We start from the raw sequence: 21,306 nt of genomic DNA on the forward strand, positions 1-21,306 counted from the left end.
CTTCGTCTCGAAGTCGGATGAGTTGGAGCGCCGATATACACGAAGCAGGCAACGAGCGCTTTGCTTTCCGCTTTGGGAAGCGGAGAGAGAATACCTTATTAGCTTCTCCTGCAGCGGAGGATCTCCCACGTGAGAGGAAGGGAGAATCAGAGGAAGCTAAGGTATTCTTGGAACATGCTACAAGACGAATAGTCCGCAGATTCGAACAAATACCACAGTGAAGGCGTACGTTGGTCTGATCGTCTGATGGACGGTGGCATCCCACTGAGAACTGTGCTTGGTATCAATGCTGCCGTGATGAATGCGATCCTGCCCTGACCTTTGAATGCCACGAAGATGGCCTCATAGTTCTCATGGTTGACATTATACGAAGAACCGCTTCTTTGCAGGTTCACTGTACAGACAGCAGCACGCAGACATGCCACCTGCCTTTTGGCGGAGAGGATTCCAAGATGGGCGAATATTTTCTCCTCAAAATTCGATGCATCGCAGTCTACTCCGACACCAAGATACTCAATCTCGACGATGGACATCGTGCTGTCGTTCGCTGGCTCGTTCCCAGGCCTCCAGATTACCTTACTCCAGGTGTTCGTTTCGTTGACCCGCGCCGAGGGATCGTCGGCTCGCACCGGCGGCTTCGTCATCCCTCGGCCTGGACGATGAGCTGCCGGCATAACAATTTATCGGAGCTGTGCTGAGTGGATTGTTATCATATGAATCATCACTGCCCAGTTTCCTTGGTCCTTGGCTGGATCCCAGATATACAATTCTTGCTTCCATTCTCCTCCTCCGTCCTCCCGCATACCTCCCTCAAGCCCGCTCTCAAGAACACCCATCATGGCCTCCACCAAAACCCGTCCTCAACCCGCCGAAATCGACCTCATCCCCTACGACGCCCCTCTCTCCATCCCCGAACCCACAAAAGCATGGCTGAACTCGCACGGCGGCAGTCTCCGCTCCGAATACCGCAACACTCTCCCCGAAACCACCGTTCCCGGCTGTGACCTGACGAACAAATGGATCATCATCTCCGGCTCCAACAACGGCATCGGTCGTGACGCCGCCTTGTCCTTCGCAAAGTGGGGAGCGAACTTGATCCTTGCGTGCCGAGATCCACCACCGCATGAGACGCATCCTACTGCTGTCGTCGAGGAGTGTCTGAAAGTCGCTAAGGAGGCGGGCCATGTTTCGGAGATTGAGTGGTGGGAGTTGGATAATGCTGATTTGAAGAGTGTGGAGAGCTTCGCGAAGAGATGGCTGGACACCGGGAGAGGACTTGACATCCTTTGCAACAACGCAGGCATGGGAGGCAGCCCCGGAGGAAGCGATGCGTTCCTCACCAAAGACGGATTCGAGATTGTCCACCAGGTCAACTTTCTTGCGCATGTGTTGTTAACGTTGAGCTTGCTCCCCAGTCTGGCGAAGACAAAGGACCCGAGAATTGTGTGCACGACTTCCTGCTTCCACTATTTGGGAAAGTACAACATTGCCAACTTCAACGGAGGAAAAGGAATGGGCGGTCTAGACGGAGTGTAAGCCCTTCCCACCACTCCCACCCACACAAACCAAATACTGACCACCCCCCTCCCTCCACAGCCAATACTACCAAAACAACAAACTCTACTTCCAAATCTGGCTCACCGAACTCCAACACCGCCTGGACACCCACCCGGAGTACGCCCACATCACCATCAACGGCGTGCACCCGGGCTACGTCAACTCGGGCATCTGGAAACTCACGGGCGAAGGCCTCGTGCACACGATCAAGCAATTCGCCGTCAACGTCGCCGCCAGCTACATCGGCATCGACACCCAGCAAGGGTCGCTGTGCATCACCCACGCGGCGACGAATGAAGAGTGCTGGAGGAAGGGGGGCAGGTATTTCAATCGGGTGTATGAGACGGAGAGTATGCCGCATTGTAGGGATCGGGATGCGAGATTGAGGGTGTGGAGGAAGGTGGATGAGGAGTTGAGGTTGAGGGATAAAGGACTGCTGGATGTGGTGGGGTTGTGGAGTACGGAGTAGAGAGGAGAGGAGGTGAGGTGAGGTGAGGTGCGGATAAGGGATGGTGCGACGGACAGGGGAGGGGTGGGTTAGTGTGAGGTTTCGCTCGGACGGGTGCAGGGGTGGTGGGACTGGGTGGCCCTGTTTAGTTTGCTTTTGGCATGTGATTGCTTGGCGTTGATGGGATGGAGGGATGAAGGGAGCACAGATACCTCGTATTGTTTGGATGATTTGGGCAACAATAGACAGGATGGACGACAACAGCGTATTGCACAACATGAGCTTCACAATCCGTATTGTCCAAAGTCCATGAATTCTGCTCAAGATCGACAATAGGAAGAAAAAGCGCAAGTGAATAGGAAAGAAATTCACAAACATCACTTTATATCAACGACCCAATCCTCTTCCCTTCTTCCCCTTCTCTTCAGCAACATACCATCTCATCTCACCTTTCTTCGCATTTTCGATCTCCCACTTCGAACAGCCTTTCACACACACAACAAACACATCACCACCACAATCCACCAACCATTTCCCGGAAAGCAAAAATGCATTTCGATCCATACCTCTCTCCTCCCCTCCCGTCCTCTCCTCCCTCCGCTTCGCCGACTCCGCCGCCCGTCTCCACCACAATCGACTACAAAACCCTCGCCGCGCAGAAAGACCGAGTGAACGACTCCCTCCGCCTCAAGAACGCCAACCTCGAGCGCGCCCTCGCAGAAGTGAAAAAGGCCGACTCCCGACAAAAATCCCTCCTCCCTCCTCACTCCTCCCTCCCTCCTCCCTCCCCCTCTCGACCACCTAGACGAGCGGGAGAAGCAGAACGGAGGGAAAGACGCCGTCAAAGCTTGGATGAAGAAGATGCGAAACTGGTGGCATCCGGATCATGTGGGCACTATGGCTGGCAAGGAGAGGAGGGGTGAGTGGGAGGTGATGGCCAAGGAGGTTTTCTGCGAGCTATGCACGGTGAAAGTTGAGATAGAGGAGGAGGAGGAAGAAGAGCAATAGAGGGGTGAAGACGGCGATGTGTAAGACGGTGATGGAATGCATTGCGGCGATGTGAGAATGAGAGGAGGGTTGAGAGACTGAGCGGCGAATGCGGAGAGACAGTAAGGTAGCCTTCAAATGGAGTCAAGCATCAGCATCCTTCTTTGCAGGCATCCAATGTATGCCTGAGGTTCATCGTTGTATTGAGAGGAAGGAGGAGAATCCTTGAGGTAATCCTTCCATGCTTGTCGCCGGTCCGGGAGAACCTTTTCCCGGCTTACTCATGCATTCGCTTGACCTTCCAGCCAGCATCTCGTCTCGTCTGTCTCCGCTCAACATCTCCCAACATCTCCACCTCACCCCATCAAAAGGCAGACAAACTCGTCGGTATCCATCCGGGCTACTCTGCGCCGAAGACACCGCTTCACCTGCCGCATCGGACCAGCGGTGTGCGAGTCGTCGGCCACGAGGCAATCCAAAGGTGAGTTCCTCCATACTTTTCCACAATCTACCCCACCTCTCTCGGCAATAGCGTTCCGTAACCAAGGCCTCGACTGCGCCAGCCGGGTCTTGTTGGTATCTCCTACACAGATGTCACGCGTGTACACCGAGATGGCAAAGGCGGGTATGAAGAGGATCCTCCTGCAGGTAGGCTGATTACATCTTTCGGTTCTCATTCTCTTCCTCTCCTAATCTCTCTTCCTGCATCTTTTCTCTCATCTCCATCCTCCTCCATCATGGCAACAAACGGCACAACCGACTTCCTCGACGGAGCAGTTCCCGTGGCGGGCGATGTCAAACCTGATGGCGGAGCTCCTAAAGTACAGGAGTTCACGGCTCCTGCTGGCTCCGCGAAGAACACGGAGCTGATTGAGTCGGATGTTCTCGTCGTCGGAGCTGGGTTCAGCGGCATCACTGCTATTGATCGCTTCCGTAGAAAGGGCATGACGGTCAAGTGCATCGAGTCGGGTGACGACTTTGGTGGAGTGTGGTATTGGAACAGGTATGGCAGATGAGAGGGTCGCGGGCGAGCTCAACTGATGTGTTCCAGGTATCCTGGAGCTCGTGTTGATTCTGAAGGTAAGTTGTACATTCGCTGGATAGTACAAGTAAAGCTCAACTAACTCATCATCTCAGCCCCATTCTACCAACTCAACATTCCTGAAGTTGTCAAGACATGGAACTTTTCCGAACGATTCCCCGATCACCGAGAACTCCGCCGATACATGGCTCACATCGATAAGACTCTCGACCTCCGCAAGGACACCTACTTCAACGCTCGTGTGAACGACTGCGCTTGGGACGAGGAGTCCAAGAGATGGACTGTCAAGACTCTGCAGGGCCACACCGCAAAGGCAAAGTACCTCGTGCTTGCCACTGGTCTGCTGCATCAGACGTACACTCCTGACTTCCCGGGTTTGAAGGACTACAAGGGTGAGGTGTACCACTCCGGTGCATGGCCAGAGAACTGGAGTGCCAAGGGCAAGAAGGTTGGTTTGATCGGGGCGGGTGCCACAGCGGTGCAGATCACGCAAGAGATCGGCAAAGAAGCGGACGAGTTGACGGTCTTCCTCCGTCGTCCCAGTTACTGTCTTGCCATGAAGCAGCGTGACATGACCGTGGCCGAGCAGAAGCAATTGAAGCCGTTCTTGCAGGCACTCTTCAAGGCTGGTAGAGAGTCGCGCGCAGGATTTCCGAATGCGCCGTTCGACGTTGGTGTGCAGGATGTGTCGGCGAAGGAGAGAGAGCAGTCGTTCAACGACGCCTGGGAGGCTGGTGGATTCCAATTTCAACTGGGCACCTACAATGACGTCGCTGTCAATCCGGAGTCGAACAAGATCATCTACGACTACTGGCGGAAGCGAGTCTGCGAGAGGTTGACCGATCCAGAGAAGCAAAAGATCATGGCTCCTGAGAAGGTACAGCGCTCTCCACCGACATCTTCCACTCCCCAACTAACATCTCGCAGGCGCCCTACTACTTCGGCACCAAACGCAACCCCCTCGAACAAGACTACTACGAAGTCCTCAACCAATCCAATGTCCACCTCCACGACCTCTCCGTCGCCGCTCTCGACACCTTCACCCCCACCGGCCTCCGCACCGCGGACGGCCAATCCCACGACTTCGACGCCGTCGTCCTCGCCACAGGCTTCGACTCCTTCTCCGGCTCCCTCACCCGCATGGGCCTCAAAAACTCCGACGGCATCGACCTGAAAGACATCTGGAACTCCGGCGTACGCACCTACCTCGGCCTCACCATGGCCGGGTTCCCCAACTGCTTCATGGCCTACTCCCCACAAGCGCCCACCGCGCTGTCGAACGGACCGACCATCATCGAAGCGCAGGTCGAGTCGATTGTGGACATGATTGTGAAGCTGGAGAGTGAAGGTGCGACGAAGATTGAGGCTAAGAGAAGCGCGGAGGAAGAGTGGAAGAGTCATTTGGATGGCATGTTGGATCATACGCTGTTTCCGTTTACGGATAGTTGGTGGAATGGGAGTAATATCCCGGGGAAGAAGAAGGAGAATATGTCGTATATTGGCGGGATTGATAATTATGAGAAGGAGGTGAGAGGGGCGATGGAGGGGTGGAGGGGGTTTGAGGTGGTGGTTTAATGGGTGGGTTGGTTGTTAGGGTTGGCTGTTAGGGTTGGTGGGTACTCAAACCCTAACCCTAAGGTTGAGGATGTGATGGTTTTTGTGGAAGAGCAAGCGGTGAGATGGTGGGCGACAGCACTGTTGAGGTCGATTGGATTTGGGTATTATATCTGGATACATAGCAGATAGTTTATCGGCGTGCTGCGCGGCCTTGTTGGCGTGTTCGGCATCTCTGGAGTTGTTGTGTTTGGTTCCGTCTTTGTCGGTGACGGACCAAACCACCAAGTGAATTGTGACCATGTACGTGCGGCATAGGGATCGTTCACGCAGAGATCTCATTCTCACCTATCTTGGAATACGCAATTGAAATCGGACGTTGATCTCCTCGAATGTTCTTGTCAAGAGCCAACGCTACGAAAGCACCACCGAAGATTTCCCGCGTGTTATAGCGCAATTTCCTTGAGTTCCTCTCATCTTTCAACAACAATAATAACACGACATCATCAACATCATCTTGACAGCACAGGCGCCGCCGTCAGCTTCATCGCTAGTATACATTGACGTCAACATGAACGCAATCACGTCTACAACTGGACCACAAGAAGGAGCCTTCGAACAACAGATCACCAAGCCACCACAGCAAGCTCCATTTCTGAAACCGTTTCATCTCTACGCCCCATCACATGACTTAAGATCTTGCATGCGCCCATATGGGACACGGCCCCCAAACCATATATTTTGCGCCAAAAATGGCCTTAGCACGGCAGTATTATAGCCCTTCCGCCCGGATTTCGTCAGCGGCAGAAGAGGAACGACAGGATCCTGAGTAGTTCGACTCGTGAACCTCTCTGTCAGGATGAGATGAGGCAGTTCTCTCTTTTTTGGGGCATTGCGAGTATGGTCGTGCGTTTTCTTCTCTTCTTCTTCTCTTGCTTCTGATACTTTTCCAAGTCTCGTGTTTCCTTTTCACTGTTTTGATGCGCGCTTTTTGGTGGGGTTTGGGGAGCATTGCCATGCGGTCGATGTCCTCAGATTAATTTCAGCTCGCAGAGAGTCCGAATGACCAGACGACCTCTGGCCTGCCAGTGCAACACATCTAGGACAATTCCAGGACAGCGTCAACCATGCCATGGGTTCCACATTCCTCGCCGGAGATCACAAGTGAAGCCCAATGGCGCTCTGTAGTGGCTACGATTCTCGCGTTCACGGGCGTCGCGCTATTGGCGGTTGGCTTGAGATTTTGGGTGAGGAGGAAAGGGCTGATGATTGAGGACTGGGTGACTTTGGGGACGATGGTACGTTGCTGGTGGTAGCGGTGGAGCGGAGTATGGCGCAGTCGTCAATCGGCAGGACGTTCAGACCAGCTTTGGCAAGACGAAGATTGGCTGTTTGCATGTTTGACTGACCACGGAAGATGCAGATCCTGAGTCTTGGCTTTGTGACAACATCTATTATCCGTGAGTCTCATCGGTGTACTGCTCTACCCAACTTCGAGAATGCATGCTGACACCGCACAGAAGCGAGGCTTGGTCTGGAGCAGCACACAACGAACTCGGAGCACCAAAAACCATATCTCGTCGCCAACTATGTCGCTTGGCCACTCTACCTCTGGGGTCTGGCAGGATTCAAGCTGGCCCTTTGCATCGGCTATCTTCGCCTCGTGAAGGGCAGTCTGGGCTCCTGGCACCGGATCTTCATCGTTGGCGTTGCGACGCTGTCCTCGCTCATTCACACCATCTTCGTCATCATATATCTTTTCCCGTGCAGACCGGTACGTTGCCGTCCATTTGTTCCCGCTTGGCCGCCATGAGCCTGACATCTTTACAGCTTTCCCGCATTTTCGACGCCAGCGTTGAAGGCTCCTGTCTACCGTATGCCGCGATTAACTATACTGTTAGCGCCACGGTCATATCCCTCGATATCATCATATTTCTTCTTCCAGTGCCTCTCATACAGCGCTTGAAACTGGACCGGACTGTCAAAATCGGACTCACGGTTACCTTTTCCCTTGGCCTGCTAACGACCGTTCTGACAATCATGCGTGCTACGCAAATCAATCGCATAGTGTATGGCGATGGGAACACTACCCACTTCGTTGTACGAGGGACCTTGGAACTCAACATTGGTGTACGTCGATATTTTGTCCGCTCGAAGCGATGCTCAGCCTTGATGTGATGTCTCATGCTAAACAATCGCAGATCATGACCTCCTGCCTCCCCTTCCTCCGATCGATCCTGTCACTCGTCCCACAAAAGTTGCGCACTTGCTGTGGTCTCTTCCGTGCGCCCAACGACCAAACCCAAGACCCTCTCTCTTCGGTGCACACGATCGGCGGCAGCGTCCTGCACCTTCACCGCAACTCCTCCAATCTCAGTCTGCACCCCACAGTCGGCCCGCGAGCCTCCACCCTCGCTCTGCCTCCTCTCATCACGAAACTCAAAGTCCGCGAGCGATCAAGAGAAAAGGACGACTTTCGCACCCGTCCAAGATGTCAATACGACGAAGATGACTTAATCTCAATCTCGGTGCAAGGCGGTCGGGGTTCGCATCAGTCTAGTCCGGTCGACAGCCAGGATCTGGAGGCCGCGATGAGGTTCGGCGGGGTGCTGAAGACGGTACATGTGGAGGTTGAGAGTACAGCGGCGCCAGCGGCGGCGGAGGCGAAGGTGAAGGACTGGGGAGAGTTCGGTCGAGGAAGGACGAGGAGGGAGGTTTGGGAGAGAGGGTGAAGAGGTGGAATTGAGATTTCGAAAAGGGCACGAGTTTCCGCTGACATGTGATTGCACATGTCAAGCGGAGTGTGAAGATCATACTGCCTTCTGTCAGAAGCGCGGACAGGTGGATTGGCTCGAACATCGCAGCAACTTGCTCGAAGGCTGTGACATGAATGTCGACATCTTCAGAAGCAAGGACAAGTTACTGCCTTCGATCACACATCCGTTGCTCTGAGCATGGCGATTCAAGCATCTACAACAACATCTTGGAGGACCTTCCATCACCAACTAAACAAGCGATCGAAGACTTCGAACTTCAGCAACACCACTATGGCGACACTCCGGCGCCTCTGCATAGCCCTGCTGTCCGTCGCCAGTCATGCGGCGAACACCGGGCTTGCACAGACCGAAGTGGCGGACCAACATCACACCGTCAACGAGACTCTCAATACTGCAGAGCCCGGCCACGAGTCCTTTTTCACGACCTTCGCAACATCTTCCCGGATCCGCACCCACATCCGCCGCGCTGCGCACTCCGAGATCGAAGAAGAAAGCCTGATGCTCCCATCGAAGCACATGCCAACGTTTTATCCAAGACACACGTCCATCTCTATCTCCACGACAACCGCAATCACACCAAGTCTCGCCGTCCGTCAAGATGAGCCAGCCACATCGTCCAGCTGTGTTCCGCATACAGCTGAGAGCGTCCTTGCGACTTGCACGCCTATGGCAGGCAAAGCGAGCGGCCAGATCTGTCGGGCGAGGTCGACGGCTACGATCACTGGCTGCGATGTGGTTGATGTGACTTCTTCGACGACTGTGGCTAGTACCATCACTGCTTACTGCGACAGTAGTGGTGGATGCGGAGGCGCAGCTTGTCAGGGGAACGAAAAGCGTATGGCACAGTCCATCTGTGAGACTTGTTCGCCAATGGAGACCGGCGCGGCCGACCCTGGATTCGGGAGGAAGGACTCGGCCGTTGATTTGGGCGATCTCGTGCAAGTGAAGGCCCCAGACGATAGGGAGGTCATTTCTGGTCCCCTCGATGAAGTCGACGACTATGACAACTATCCCGACTTCGTGGTCAAAGAGTCCGATAAGTCGTTGCCCGATAACGACGTCACTCATCGCATTGGTTCGACGTCCATTGCACGCCCTTTCCAGGACGAGCAGTTCAATGTGGGAGTCAGAGGTCTCTATGGCTGCACTTCTGTCATCGCAGTCTCGCGGCGAGGAGCATGGATGTCGCACATCTGGGAGGTTCCAACTTTCTCCAGTGACAAAGGCACCGAAGCTGATTTGACAACATGGATGGAACAGGCTCAGATCGGGGTAAGAATTGCCGCTCACAGACTCCCTGTGATCACTACAACGACGGCGTTTATCACTGACACTTCTTTTCCAGATCTTCACTGGTGATGGTACTAATTATTTCCCTGGCCTCAACCAGTTCACTGCTGGAGATCCGGATGCCAGCTTCTTTGACAGCATGAAGTACGGACAAACCACCAACAAGGTCACTGTATTCATCGTCACCCCAGCCAAGGCAGGCGCAAAGCTGGAAACTCCAAAGTCGCCCTTCGAGAGCGTCAAGTACCCGGCTGAGATTCAAAGGCTGTGGACGGCCTTAGATGGGACCTACAATAACGTCAAAGTGGCCACCTACGACGATAGCCACGGCGCAACGGATCCTGCTCTCCGCGATGCAAAGCTGGCAGCCGGCAAGGGCAGAGCTTTCATTCAGTACACTCCACGCGCCAACAAACCTCCGGATCCCGCTCCGGCAGGAGGACAGCCCGGAAGCTCCACAAACCCCGCTCCGGCCTGTGAGAAGCAACAAGCACACCTCAGACTCTGGGTATATGGCAATCCGGACGAGAAGATTCCACTGTTTGAAGACAAGTGGGATGCTATGCCGAATCAAATCGTCTTTGAACCTGACGACGAGGATTCCGAGTCGGGGTCTGAGGATGGATCTGATTCTGACAAGCCAGCGCTCAATTTTCGAGCTGAGTCGACACCATCAGGAGGATCTTGTGTGTGGTTCGGTGACATAACGACTTCGACCGCTCGAGCGACGTCTACCACCTCTAGAGGACTCAGGTTGACGACGATGGCCACTATGACGGGACCCTTGACTTGCCAGATCACCTCGGCGACGGCCGCGACATCTTCGGTCCTCACATACTGTACCTGCAATGACTACCAAGTACATGGTGCTTATACCGAGACGGGGGACCAGGGAGGCGCCACGATCATGTGCAACCCGAAAAATGCACAAGGACCGCCCATCACTGCAAGCTTCACACGCACCGGAACACAACCTTTCACCACGGGCGTTTGCAGGTTGAATCTGCACGAGCACACAAGTGGCACCCTTGAAAAGCCCTACGCCGGCATCGCGACCTTGCCAATTGTACAGCCCATCACAGTCAATGTGCGCACCTTTGACGCAGCGGGAATAGTGATGAGCGACTTCACCGTGCTCAATTTGTTATCTCCGGACTACATGACCGTGCGCGCCAACAAGGAAATGGGCTTCCCGTACATGCTCACCATCTATTCGTCAAACGATCAATCGGCCAACCCGTCCTTCTTGAGACATGGCTGGATTTTTCATGAGATGATCGAGGAGACTTCGGCGGATGTCATTTACTGGAATACGAACGCCGATGAGAATCAAGCGAAAGGAACGTATCCTCGTTGCGATACTGGTGAGTGGAGTGAGGACGACGGTGTCATTTCTCGGGATGTTCAGTGTTGGTGGGAATGTTCTTGACGGGAGTGAAACTCGACTCAAAGCCTGCAAATCCTCACATCCGAGATTGCGTGGCTTGTTCGACCCGGAATTTGTATTCGGAACCGCAGTCCCGGCGAGTTGCGGTACAAGCCTCTGTAGAATGGAGTCTTTGCAACTTTCAGCGTTTGGGCGAATCATCCAGAGACGATGCAAGACATGCGTACTACCAGACAATTTTTTTTTTAATAGAAAAGATGACTTCGGCAGCCAATACATGAATAGCGATCAAACCAGTCTCCATGTGCCAAAGTACACCGTCCATATCTCCGCCAGCATTGCTTGTCAAGTGACGCACATATAATCGATGGTCCCAAGGGGCCAATGTCCCTCCGCAAACGCTGGCTCGACCCATTGGATCGAGTGGCTGGAAATCCCGCCGATCATTGGCTAAGGAGTCTGAACTTGTCCCAAAAAGGAAGGATGTTGCTTGTCGCTCGAGGCTACAGATTCCACGTCAGTCTAAACATGAGCACATGTATGATTTTGTGCTTGTACGATTCTTGATGTGTGAGGTATTGAATACGATTCCCAGTTTGGGAATGTGGCTGACGATGGGACTGGAAACTTCGCGGGTTGCTCTCTGCTCAGAAAAGGGGTATTGTCTGTGGCAGGAGGTGAACTCGAGCAAGGAACGAACTTGAGCCGTACTATCGCAACGAGTGGTGATCGGAGGTGATAGAGGTGGCATTTGAGATCTTGCTGCGAGGGTTCAATGTCAGATTGCGACTGTACTGAGACTTGGAGCGGTCAGGCTTGGAACGAGCGGAATACATGATGCATACAACTGCGAGCCCAACAGCTGAGTACTTCAAGGGCGGAGCGGAGAGAGAAATGAGCTCAGTCAAAGACGGAGGGTCCCTTCCGCGTGTGTTGCACGCTCACCTGCTGAATCGGGTGTCGTCGCGTCGGCCCATCCCTTCTGCCCCTTTCCCACTCGCGTTAGGGTCGTCTACATATAACATAGCTTGCCACCCATTCGACGCCTTTCCCATTGCGTGATAGACTCTCTCGTGTGAGTTGTTTATCTTCTTTGTTTACTCTCCATCGTTCCTTCTCTCCTCCCTCATACCGCCCTGCATTCCCATCGCCGGCCATACCGCTCTCAACCCGCCAAATTTTCGAGAGCCCTCGCCTCCACCACCACCTCACATCTCGTAAGTCTCGACTGCTCGATCTCACTTGCTTCACGCGATGTTGTCGTCGCCGTCGCAATCTGCTCTACACTCACCTGTCCCTTCTACCACAAACAACCCGACTGCAGTCTTCACGCGCGGGGAAGTCACCACACAAGATCACGCGCGCTCCCTCCCTCTTGCCGCGTGTGCATGCCATACTCACAGTCGCCACTCTGTGGTGACATTGGCTCTTCTCGCGGTCGCCATCTGCAAAACACGTGACTTCAGCAGGATGAAGGCTTCTCCTCTGCCAATCCCCTCTCTGCCCACAGTCTCGCCTCCATACACATGAAACAAGCCGACGACTGTGAAACAATGCTGACAATGTTCTCAGATCATGCCATTCATCCTCCGCTCTCTCGCGATCGGTAAACCGCCCTCACCTCAAGCTCCACTCTTTCCGTGAGACACATACACTAACACCACGCAGTGGCGCTGAGCCTGGCCCACACCACACTTCGCACGGTAGTCCGTAGTAAGTATCTCCGATACATACCAACAAAATCGCACTTCATCTTCGAGACAACAAGCTGACAACGCATGTTAGCCGTTCTCACTCTGGCATCGCCGGAAATGGGAAGGAGGTGCCGACACCACCCAGCCAAGGCCCCGGACGCGGTGGCTGCGGTTGGTTCTTCTTTCTCACCAGTCATCTCGAACGATGCCGCCACGGGGTAGAATCCCGTCAACGCGATCGACGAGATCGATGAAGGGATCGTACTGCTCAGCAGCGACGTGAGTTTGCCTCACACCATCGTGTTGAACTCATCCTGACCACCTCACAGTATCCACCACAGCACGACGAGCCTCCGCTCGACCGGGAAGATGGACGCCCATTCGGAGTCATGGGAATTGACCGGGTGAAAAGCCTTGAACGGACGAGGAACTATGTTCCTCATTCGGAAGGCATGACCCAGATGTTCGCCAATGTTACTGGGACACGCATGAATACTTTTCTCGTGTTCGAGCCGCCAAGTTTGGAACCATCAGCGCAGACCAGTGCTGCCATCAAGGAGATGGGAGGCTGGGGTATGCAGTTGCCGGGAGGGTGCAGAGACTGGGATCTCTCTGTGGAGGGGGTTGATGCCGGGTTGGAGGAGAGGGGCGATCTCTGGTACGTTCCGGGTTTGGCCTGGACGCCGGAGAACTGGCCATCATCTCATCGGAGAACATTTCCTGCAAGAAGGTAGAATCCCAGAACAGTGCCTTCATCGAGGATCCTGCCGGTGGACCTTGGGTTGGACTGTGGTATGGGTTGGCCGATCTGGATCTGGGGGTAGAGACTTGGAAGCGCTGGCAGTTGGCGGCGTGGCAGGAGTCAGGGGACGATCAGGGGTTGATCGGGCACGGGAAAGCTCAAACATCCAACGCATGGAAGCGATATCATCCAGCAGAGACGAAGCTCACGATCTCAGAAAGCACGGGAACGAAGCTCAAACATCCACAGACCGACACCAGGGGCATGGACAGCCTTTACCATCAAGCAGAGACGAAGCTCACGTTCTCAGAAAGCACGGGACCAAGCTCAAACATCCAAGACCGACACCAGGGGCACGGGAAAGCCTTGAACATCCATCGCAGGGACAGCATTATCATCCAGCAGGAAGAGCTTTAAAATCCAGCAGGGACGAAGCTCACGATCCCAGAAAGCACGGGAACAAAGCTCAAACATCCAAAGACCGACATCAGGGGCATGGAAAGCCTTTATCATCAAGCAGAGACGAAGCTCACGTTCTCAGAAGCACGGGACTCAGCTAAAACATCCGAAGACCGACACCAGGAGCACGGGACAGCTGGAACATCCACCAGGGGCACGGAATAGCCAGATAATCCAGACCGACACCAGGAGCACGGAACAGCTCAAAAATCCAAGACCACATGGAGCATGGAATAGCCAGAAAATCCAGAGCGGTCATCGCGGAGCCCGGAGGAGACGTCCAAAGGGCATCGCATGACACACCAAAAAAATCGGGAAAAAGCAGGCACGGACTTGCGAGTCCAGAAATCAGTGGAGGCAAAAAATATGCTGGAGAGGTTCAGCTTTGGCTGTTCTCGTTGCGACAAGTCTTTCGTTGTTTTACATAGTCCTTCGTTTGCTTACATAGTCTTTCGTTCATAGGTCGCTTTTGCGGCGGAGCTGTGCGTTGGGCTCCCATCACTTCTTCGGCTTGGCGGCCGGGCAGTGGAGGGGGTTTGTCGTGAGTCTTCGTTACTTTGTCAACGCCTCAGCCAGCGCTCTGTTTTCTTCCGCGTGTTGCACGCTCACCTCTCAGAGGCTACTTATCGTCTTTCTCTGCTGCTATGCCGTCTTTGCTCATGGCCTCGCCCTCACACACATGATGCCGTCAAGCGACTTCGAGACTGCATTGATTGATAGCATCTTGTCGAGTGGAACTTCGTACGGAAGTAGATCGAAAGTTTGAACTCGGTTATCATGCAGCAGCCTCTCTTCTCACGGTATCGCAACCATACACATGACGCAAGCCAGCCTCCGGAGACAAATGCTGGCAAATGTCTGGACCATGTCAGTCGTGATCTACTCTATCTATTGTACTCTCAATCCGCATGGTTCTGTTTTAGCGTTCCTGACAGATGCGTCCCACGCAGTCCCCAAAATCAAGTATCGTCAAGACCATTGACCTCCAAGTTCTGGCATGTGAAAGTCTTGGCAATGCTTTGATATCGTTGGCTGAACCATGCTATACAGCGATTCCTTCAACGAGACGCCGACGATTGCAAACGAATCGTGTTTCTGGAGGTCAGACGAGTGAAGCTATCGAGGACTATACATCGTACATGATTCAATACTACAAGTCGTCTCTATCATACCACAATCCAATGCATCGACACTTTTATCCTCAAGGTCTCTCATCAACCCGCACTACTCTAGCTCCACTCCTCTCAACCCTGCCCTTCAACTTGCCCAACACATCCGTCCTCCTACCCTTCCTCGCTTGGAACGCCTCGACCTCCTCAACCGTGACATCCGCCATCTTCTTCCTCGCACTCCCGCTCGCAGATCCAGTGCTGATCCCGAACGCACTAGCTGAAGGCGAGAAGGCCACGGAGCGACGATTCACAGCACCGGGCGGCGTGGAGAAGCGTGAGTTCCGCAGCGCAGACGTGGCGAACATGGCGCTCATCCCCAGAGCATCGCCGTTTGCGGCCATGCGGGGACGTTGTGGAGTGCGCGAAGGACTGCCGGTGAGGAGCTTGCTGCCTCCCAGTCGAGAAGCGAGATCGTCTTCGTAGTCGTCGCTAAGGCGCAGACTCTCAATACCGTTTGGCAGACTCTTGATGCGGGATTCGAGCAGGTCGATGTCGCCGCTCTTCTGCTCGACCATGGCGGTCATCTTGAGGATGGTGTTAGTCACAGCCTCAACGGTGGGAACAGGAGCCTGTTGCGAAGAGTTGTTGCTTCGCCGGGCTGAAGCAAGGTCGGCACGGAGGAGTGAGATTTTCTCTTCCAGTTCGCTGAGAAGTTTCTGCACTCGCTGCACGCCTTGACGGAGCTCGGATTGTTGTGCTTGAGTCTCGGCAGATAGAGCTGCCGATTCTTGCGCGGCGATGCGTTCTGGGTCGGTGTGGGTTACCACATGCTTGCGGATGTCTACAGTCTTCGACTTGAGCTGGAGCATAGATCGTTGTTCTTCTGAAAGGGTGTTCAAGACAGATGCAACGCGCTCCAGCTTGCCATGCTCCAACTGTTGAGCGATGCCGTCAACAACATTGCCCAAGTCCGAGAGATCCCCTAGACACCAAATGTCTGTTGCATCGAGATCTTCACGCGATCGTGAGCCAGACTCGCGGAGCTTAGTATGGCCCTCGATGAATGTAGCCAAAGCGCGAGCATTCAGACCGACAACGTCAATCATGGAGTTGATATCACGGTAGACAATCTCAATCTGGCCGCCAATGCCTGGCTTGTCGACAGTGCCGGCGTAATCCTGATGAGTGTAGAAAACTGGCAGATCTTTAGATGGCTCGATTGGAGCCTCCAAAGTCTGCTTGACTCTATCGGCGGCAGCATCTTCAAGTTCGCCAGCTGTTGGCTCGGCTGGTTTTGTGGGCTCTGCTGGCTTCTTCTCGATCGGCTTCGCAGGCGGCACAGAAGTCGTCTTGATTTGCTGTGGCAGCGGCTGGTGCCGTGGATCCTGCCTCGCGACTGGGCTGGTAACCGCGCGTTGAGGACTGGGCGAGCGAGGGCTGAGGATGGGCCTGTTGGCGGGAGGTGGGAAGACGGGTCCTTTGGACATTGGCATTCCAAACGGAGTGTAACTTGTCTGCGGCTTGTCTGCCGCCGAAGACTTCTTTGTCGGAGGTGTAATGCGATTCATGAAGTTTGCAAGTGCGCCTGGGTCCTGTGGCTTGTAAGGTTCTCGTGTGTCGTCGTCGTCGTCAAATTCTGGATCCTCGGAGCTCGAGTCATCGTCGCCCTCGTCGTCCTCGTCTCTAGCTTCATCATCTTCATCATCACCACCCTCTTCACCATCTTCGCCGTCTTCATCCTCAGTCAAGAAACCGCTCTCGTCATCCGAAGGGCCTGCGCCAGCTGAAAACGTCTCGCTGTTGGTGACGTCCACTGGTGGGCTCCCAGCGATTGGAACATCATCGTCGGCTAGTTTCTGCGACTTCGGCGCCGTGAAGTCAGGTGGTAGTGGGGCGTCAGAAGGAGCTTTGTACGTCGAGGGATCGGGAGGTAAGGGAAGGTCGTCCGGAATAGGCGGAGCCTTGAACGTCGAAGGGTCAGGCGGTAGAGGCGCGTCCTCGGCGATCTTGCTTGTTTGGCTTCGTGGTGGTGCTTCCGGAATATCTTTCAGCTGCAATTCGGGCTCAGTGCCGGGCTCGGGCTTGATCGTGGGCGCCGAAGATTTCTTGGCCTCGATATCTCCCAGACTATTGCCAAACATACCCGCTCCTGGATTTGCTGGTTTGGGAAGATCGTCCTTGGCAGTTCCGTCTCCCTTGAAGCCAGACCCAAGAGTAAAATCGCTCAGTCCCGAAAGACCCCTTTTGGCTGCATCGTCATCCTTCATCGTCGCTTCACGTGACAGACCTGACGACCCCGAGCCTCCAGTCATGGTCCAGCCAGAAGAAGTCGAGCCGATTGTGGCCGTAGATCCCATGGACTGATCCTTCGGCATCGAAGGCTTTCCAAAACCTCCGAGCTGACCTCCCTGGCCCTGACCGATACCAGAAAAGCTGCCTATAGATTTTCCTGCGCCGGCAAAAGCATTGCCTGGCGTTGATGAATTCCCTGCCGATGCAAAGGAGCTGTTCTGATTGGCGAAGCTGGCAAATCCTGACGCTTGTTTTGTATCGCCTTTCGTTGCGAACGCAGAAAATGGTGACGCTTCACTCGTTTTCGGCGCACCTGAGCCCCAGATAGACGGGTTGGGTTTCGCTGCGCCGACTTGGCCGATTTGACCGAAACCACTTCCGCCGGCCATCGGGGAGGCTTGACCAAAGGCTGAAGGCTGACCAAATGATGGCTTTCCGAATGCAGGCGTCTGACCGAACGGCGAAGCAGGGCTCGTTGATTGCTCGATCGCGGGTGTGGCGGGTTTGGAAGGTTGAGAGAACGACGAAGCTGCTGGTGCGGAAGGCTGGCCGAACGCGGGTGTCGAGGGCTGCCCAAATGCAGGTCTAGGGGCTTGGCCGATCCCTAGATTTGAGGACTGTCCAAAAGCAGGCTTTGCAGGTTGTTGACCAAATGAAGACTGTCCGAATGCTGGCTTTGAAGCCTGACCGAACGGCGACGCTGCTGAACCGCCAGTGGATGCGCTCCATGGGCTCGCCTTCGAGCCAAGAGCAGAAGCGCCACCAAAAGCAGAATTGCTTGCTGGAGCAGGAGTAGCGCTACCGCCAGAGCCGCCACCGAATACAGACGGGGTTGCAGAAGGAGTCGCGGAAGAAGGACGACCAAGAGACAACGCCCCAAAGGCCGATCCTCCGTTAGTGGCAGCAGCCTCGCCAAGACCTCCGCCACCGCTCGCGTTCGCTACTCCGCTCGACCTGTATGCGGAAGTGATGGCGTCCGAGAAAGGCGATTGAGAAGCGAGCATCCTGTCAATTTCGGCCTTGTTGGACTGTTCAGCCGGGTCCGCCTGGTTATCGAATGGGTTTTCGGAATCGACGGCAATCGCCTGCGCGTAGTGCGTATACTTCGCATACGGAGGCTGCTTCTGGACCATGCTGCCGAACGGAAATGGTCCTCCCGCAGGTGTCTGCTTTACGGACTGTGTGTAAATGACCCACCACATTTGCAGCACACCGTCAGTATTCAACATGCACAAGGCCGGAAGCGGGAACGGTGAGTTCTCGATGGTGTCGCTCTCCTCCGGGATAGGCCGTGGGGTGAGTTCGACGGCGCTAAAATCCAGAGCCATACCGATGGGCGATGTATCATCACCCTCACTCGCATAGCTGGTCGGCAGTGACGCTTTTCGATTCTCGTCCAAGATTGCGCACACGGGATCACGATCCTGGAACTGTGCCACAACGCCCACATCGGCGGAAATGGACGATGCTACAATCAGCATATCGACCAGACCTGGTTGCCATTCGTTGAGTCTTTGAATGTAGTGACTAGCCGACAATCGTTTGACATCGAAGCCAGACGGGCAAGGATCTGAATCGAACTTGCGGAATGTGAATGGGGTGCCCTTCTCGCGCTGTGCAATGAAGTAGAGGGAATTGTGATTGGGCATAGGATCCTCCGGCTGCTCAATTTGGGGCGTGTAGATGAGCAGAAACTTGTGGGTTTCGAGCCAGTAGACTGAGGTGACCGGGAACTGAAGACCAGGAGCGTATAGGTTGTCCTCGCCATTCTGCTTGATAGAGGCGAGGTGCGGCGGCTGTGGGATTTGGTCCTTGATGTTGCCCTGATTGTCGATCTGCACGCAACTGCTGTCCTCGAGACCAGCAATGATCTGTTTTCCAAGCTTCGACCAGGATGCCGACTTGACATTCTGATGAAAGACCTCACTGCCGGCTGAGCCTTTGACCAAGGACTGCGTCCGCAGATCTGCTAACAGTAGCCGCCCATCCTGCAGCACGATTGCGCACATGCGTGTGAACTCTGCCTGTGAATTCGGATTTGGGAGAAGCTGCCGTACGCTGCTGCCCAGGGTTCCGATTTGGAACGCCGGCTCTTTCCCTCCGTTCGTAAGAGCGTTCACATCGTAGCATGCCAAACCACCTCCCTGCTCGGCGACGATAATGAGACAGCTCTCGTCCGAGCTGAAGGCAACATGCGACAGACGTGGTACTGTGATCTCCACCTCGGCCTTGAAGTCCTTGAGCTTGGACTCGTCTTGCATGATGCCTTTGGATGCATCTTTCGTCTTTCTTCGAGGGATGTACTGCGACCTGATCGTGGTCGTTCCAGTCAGGATGAGCTTGTCCGGTCCAGCTGCAGCCAGTAATCTCCTCTTCGAAGCAACGGCCAAGAGAGAAGCAGTCGGAGCAGGCAGATTGTCTGCTGGCCACGGCTGCGCAAAGAGCTTCAGACTGTCTCCAGGATTTGTCGCGACGTCTTGCATGGCCAACTGTGATGTCTCTTCCTCAATCAGATCTGGCCCTGCCTGCCCCGCCGACGCACCCTGCGCCTGCGGAGGACTGAATCCCCAACTCATATCCGCGGTGTTTCCATCAACCAGCGATGCTCTTTTGGTTGAACCTATCGATATTCGTGGTGGCTATGTGACGGGATCGTCGTCGTTGATGGTGAACTGCTGATGGAGAATCCGTTCTCGCGCGCTGAAATGTCCAAATCGCCTTCCCGGTATTCGCAGAGGTTGCTTTTATCAGAACAATTGTTTCCAGAAGCTGGCGAAGTTCACGCGTTGGCGATCGCGCACGGACGGGGCCGCTCTCCAGCTCCAAGCTTCCAGAGCAAGCACATGCAGCAGGCAGACTGCGGCCGCATCACCTTCACAACTTCCATCTCCATCACCTTCGACGATTCTTCCACCACGAAATACCTCTCGATAAATCACGACTCATCTGTCAACATCATTCATCCAATTGAACCACAACTACCAGCACAGCCTCCGCCACCATGCCGGGCTTCGACTTCAGCAACCACAACCGCAACCTCGCGCTCCACGCTCAGGGCGTCCCTCTTCCCAAAGCCACATCCACCGGAACGACCATCGTCGGATGCTTATATGATGGCGGTGTGGTCATTGCCGCAGATACGCGAGCGACGAGTGGTCCCATCGTAGCAGACAAGGTGCGACGCAGCCATGGAGATATGCTACAGCAACAACACCTACTGACACTGCTCCCTCAATAGAACTGCGAGAAGCTCCATTACATCTCACCTCAGATCTGGTGTGCCGGTGCAGGAACCGCCGCTGATACCGAATTCACCACCGCCATCATCTCCTCCAACCTCGAACTCCACGCTCTCTCCACCGGCCGCAAACCACGCGTCGTCACAGTCATGACTCTCCTCAAGCAGCATCTCTTCCGCTACCAAGGTCACATCGGCGCATACCTCGTCGTCGCCGGCTGCGATCCCACCGGCTCCCATCTCTTCACCGTACATGCTCACGGAAGCACCGACAAGCTCCCATACGTCACCATGGGTTCCGGATCTCTAGCTGCCATGTCCGTGTTCGAAACATCATGGAAGCAAGATCTCAGCCGGGAGGATGCCGTGAAGCTGTGCTCAGAGGCAATTCAGGCCGGTATCTGGAACGATCTGGGCAGTGGTAGCAACGTGGACGTGTGTGTCATCACACCAGAGAAGACGGAGCTGCTGAGGAACTACATCACACCCAACACACGTGAGAAGAAGATGCGGGACTACAAGTTCCCGCGTGGTACTACGGCGATTCTGAACGAGAAGATCATCACGCGCGAGCAGATCAGCAAGTACGTGACGGTGCAAGACATTGGAGATGGCGAGGCGGGTGTGGGAGAGAAGATGGATGTGGACACTCAGCCGTCGGCGTAGGATGGGCCGGATGGGACGAAGATGCTCATATTGCGTCGGAGTTCCGTAAGCTAGAGCTGTA

General features: G+C 54.6%; 7 protein-coding genes across 7 annotated transcripts; 6 read left to right on the forward strand and 1 right to left on the reverse strand.

Annotated features, from left to right (window-relative positions):
• Positions 1 to 724: 724 nt before the first annotated feature.
• MYCGRDRAFT_106067 (uncharacterized protein) lies at positions 725 to 2,277 on the forward strand (the record flags this gene model as incomplete). The annotated part of the gene is made up of 2 exons (XM_003848240.1): positions 725 to 1,532; positions 1,597 to 2,277. The coding sequence occupies 2 exons, from the start codon at positions 838 to 840 to the stop codon at positions 2,024 to 2,026; spliced, it is 1,125 nt and encodes a 374-aa protein (XP_003848288.1).
• Positions 2,278 to 2,553: 276 nt separating this feature from the next.
• On the forward strand, positions 2,554 to 2,928 carry MYCGRDRAFT_96494 (uncharacterized protein; the record flags this gene model as incomplete). Its single annotated transcript, XM_003848241.1, has 1 exon — positions 2,554 to 2,928. One exon carries the CDS (start codon positions 2,554 to 2,556, stop codon positions 2,926 to 2,928), a length of 375 nt encoding a protein of 124 aa, XP_003848289.1.
• A 770-nt stretch (positions 2,929 to 3,698) lies between these two features.
• Positions 3,699 to 5,609, forward strand: MYCGRDRAFT_76665 (uncharacterized protein; the record flags this gene model as incomplete). Its single annotated transcript, XM_003848242.1, has 4 exons — positions 3,699 to 3,995; positions 4,044 to 4,072; positions 4,130 to 4,911; positions 4,962 to 5,609. The coding sequence occupies 4 exons, from the start codon at positions 3,730 to 3,732 to the stop codon at positions 5,607 to 5,609; spliced, it is 1,725 nt and encodes a 574-aa protein (XP_003848290.1).
• A 1,106-nt stretch (positions 5,610 to 6,715) lies between these two features.
• Positions 6,716 to 7,766, forward strand: MYCGRDRAFT_49728 (uncharacterized protein; the record flags this gene model as incomplete). The annotated part of the gene is made up of 4 exons (XM_003848243.1): positions 6,716 to 6,886; positions 7,012 to 7,061; positions 7,116 to 7,362; positions 7,419 to 7,766. 4 exons carry the CDS (start codon positions 6,716 to 6,718, stop codon positions 7,764 to 7,766), a joined length of 816 nt encoding a protein of 271 aa, XP_003848291.1.
• An 869-nt stretch (positions 7,767 to 8,635) lies between these two features.
• On the forward strand, positions 8,636 to 13,895 carry MYCGRDRAFT_96497 (uncharacterized protein; the record flags this gene model as incomplete). Its single annotated transcript, XM_003848244.1, has 9 exons — positions 8,636 to 9,637; positions 9,711 to 11,019; positions 11,905 to 11,970; positions 12,123 to 12,259; positions 12,615 to 12,648; positions 12,711 to 12,755; positions 12,828 to 12,907; positions 13,066 to 13,394; positions 13,862 to 13,895. 9 exons carry the CDS (start codon positions 8,636 to 8,638, stop codon positions 13,893 to 13,895), a joined length of 3,036 nt encoding a protein of 1,011 aa, XP_003848292.1.
• A 1,243-nt stretch (positions 13,896 to 15,138) lies between these two features.
• Positions 15,139 to 19,917, reverse strand: MYCGRDRAFT_111181 (uncharacterized protein; the record flags this gene model as incomplete). The annotated part of the gene is made up of 1 exon (XM_003848661.1): positions 15,139 to 19,917. One exon carries the CDS (start codon positions 19,915 to 19,917, stop codon positions 15,139 to 15,141), a length of 4,779 nt encoding a protein of 1,592 aa, XP_003848709.1.
• A 312-nt stretch (positions 19,918 to 20,229) lies between these two features.
• MYCGRDRAFT_101520 (proteasome core particle subunit beta 2) lies at positions 20,230 to 21,245 on the forward strand (the record flags this gene model as incomplete). The annotated part of the gene is made up of 2 exons (XM_003848245.1): positions 20,230 to 20,516; positions 20,580 to 21,245. The coding sequence occupies 2 exons, from the start codon at positions 20,343 to 20,345 to the stop codon at positions 21,243 to 21,245; spliced, it is 840 nt and encodes a 279-aa protein (XP_003848293.1).
• Between the last annotated feature and the right edge of the window lie 61 nt (positions 21,246 to 21,306).

This window comes from Zymoseptoria tritici, chromosome 11, assembly GCF_000219625.1.
Source record: "Zymoseptoria tritici IPO323 chromosome 11, whole genome shotgun sequence".
NCBI lineage: Eukaryota > Fungi > Ascomycota > Dothideomycetes > Mycosphaerellales > Mycosphaerellaceae > Zymoseptoria > Zymoseptoria tritici.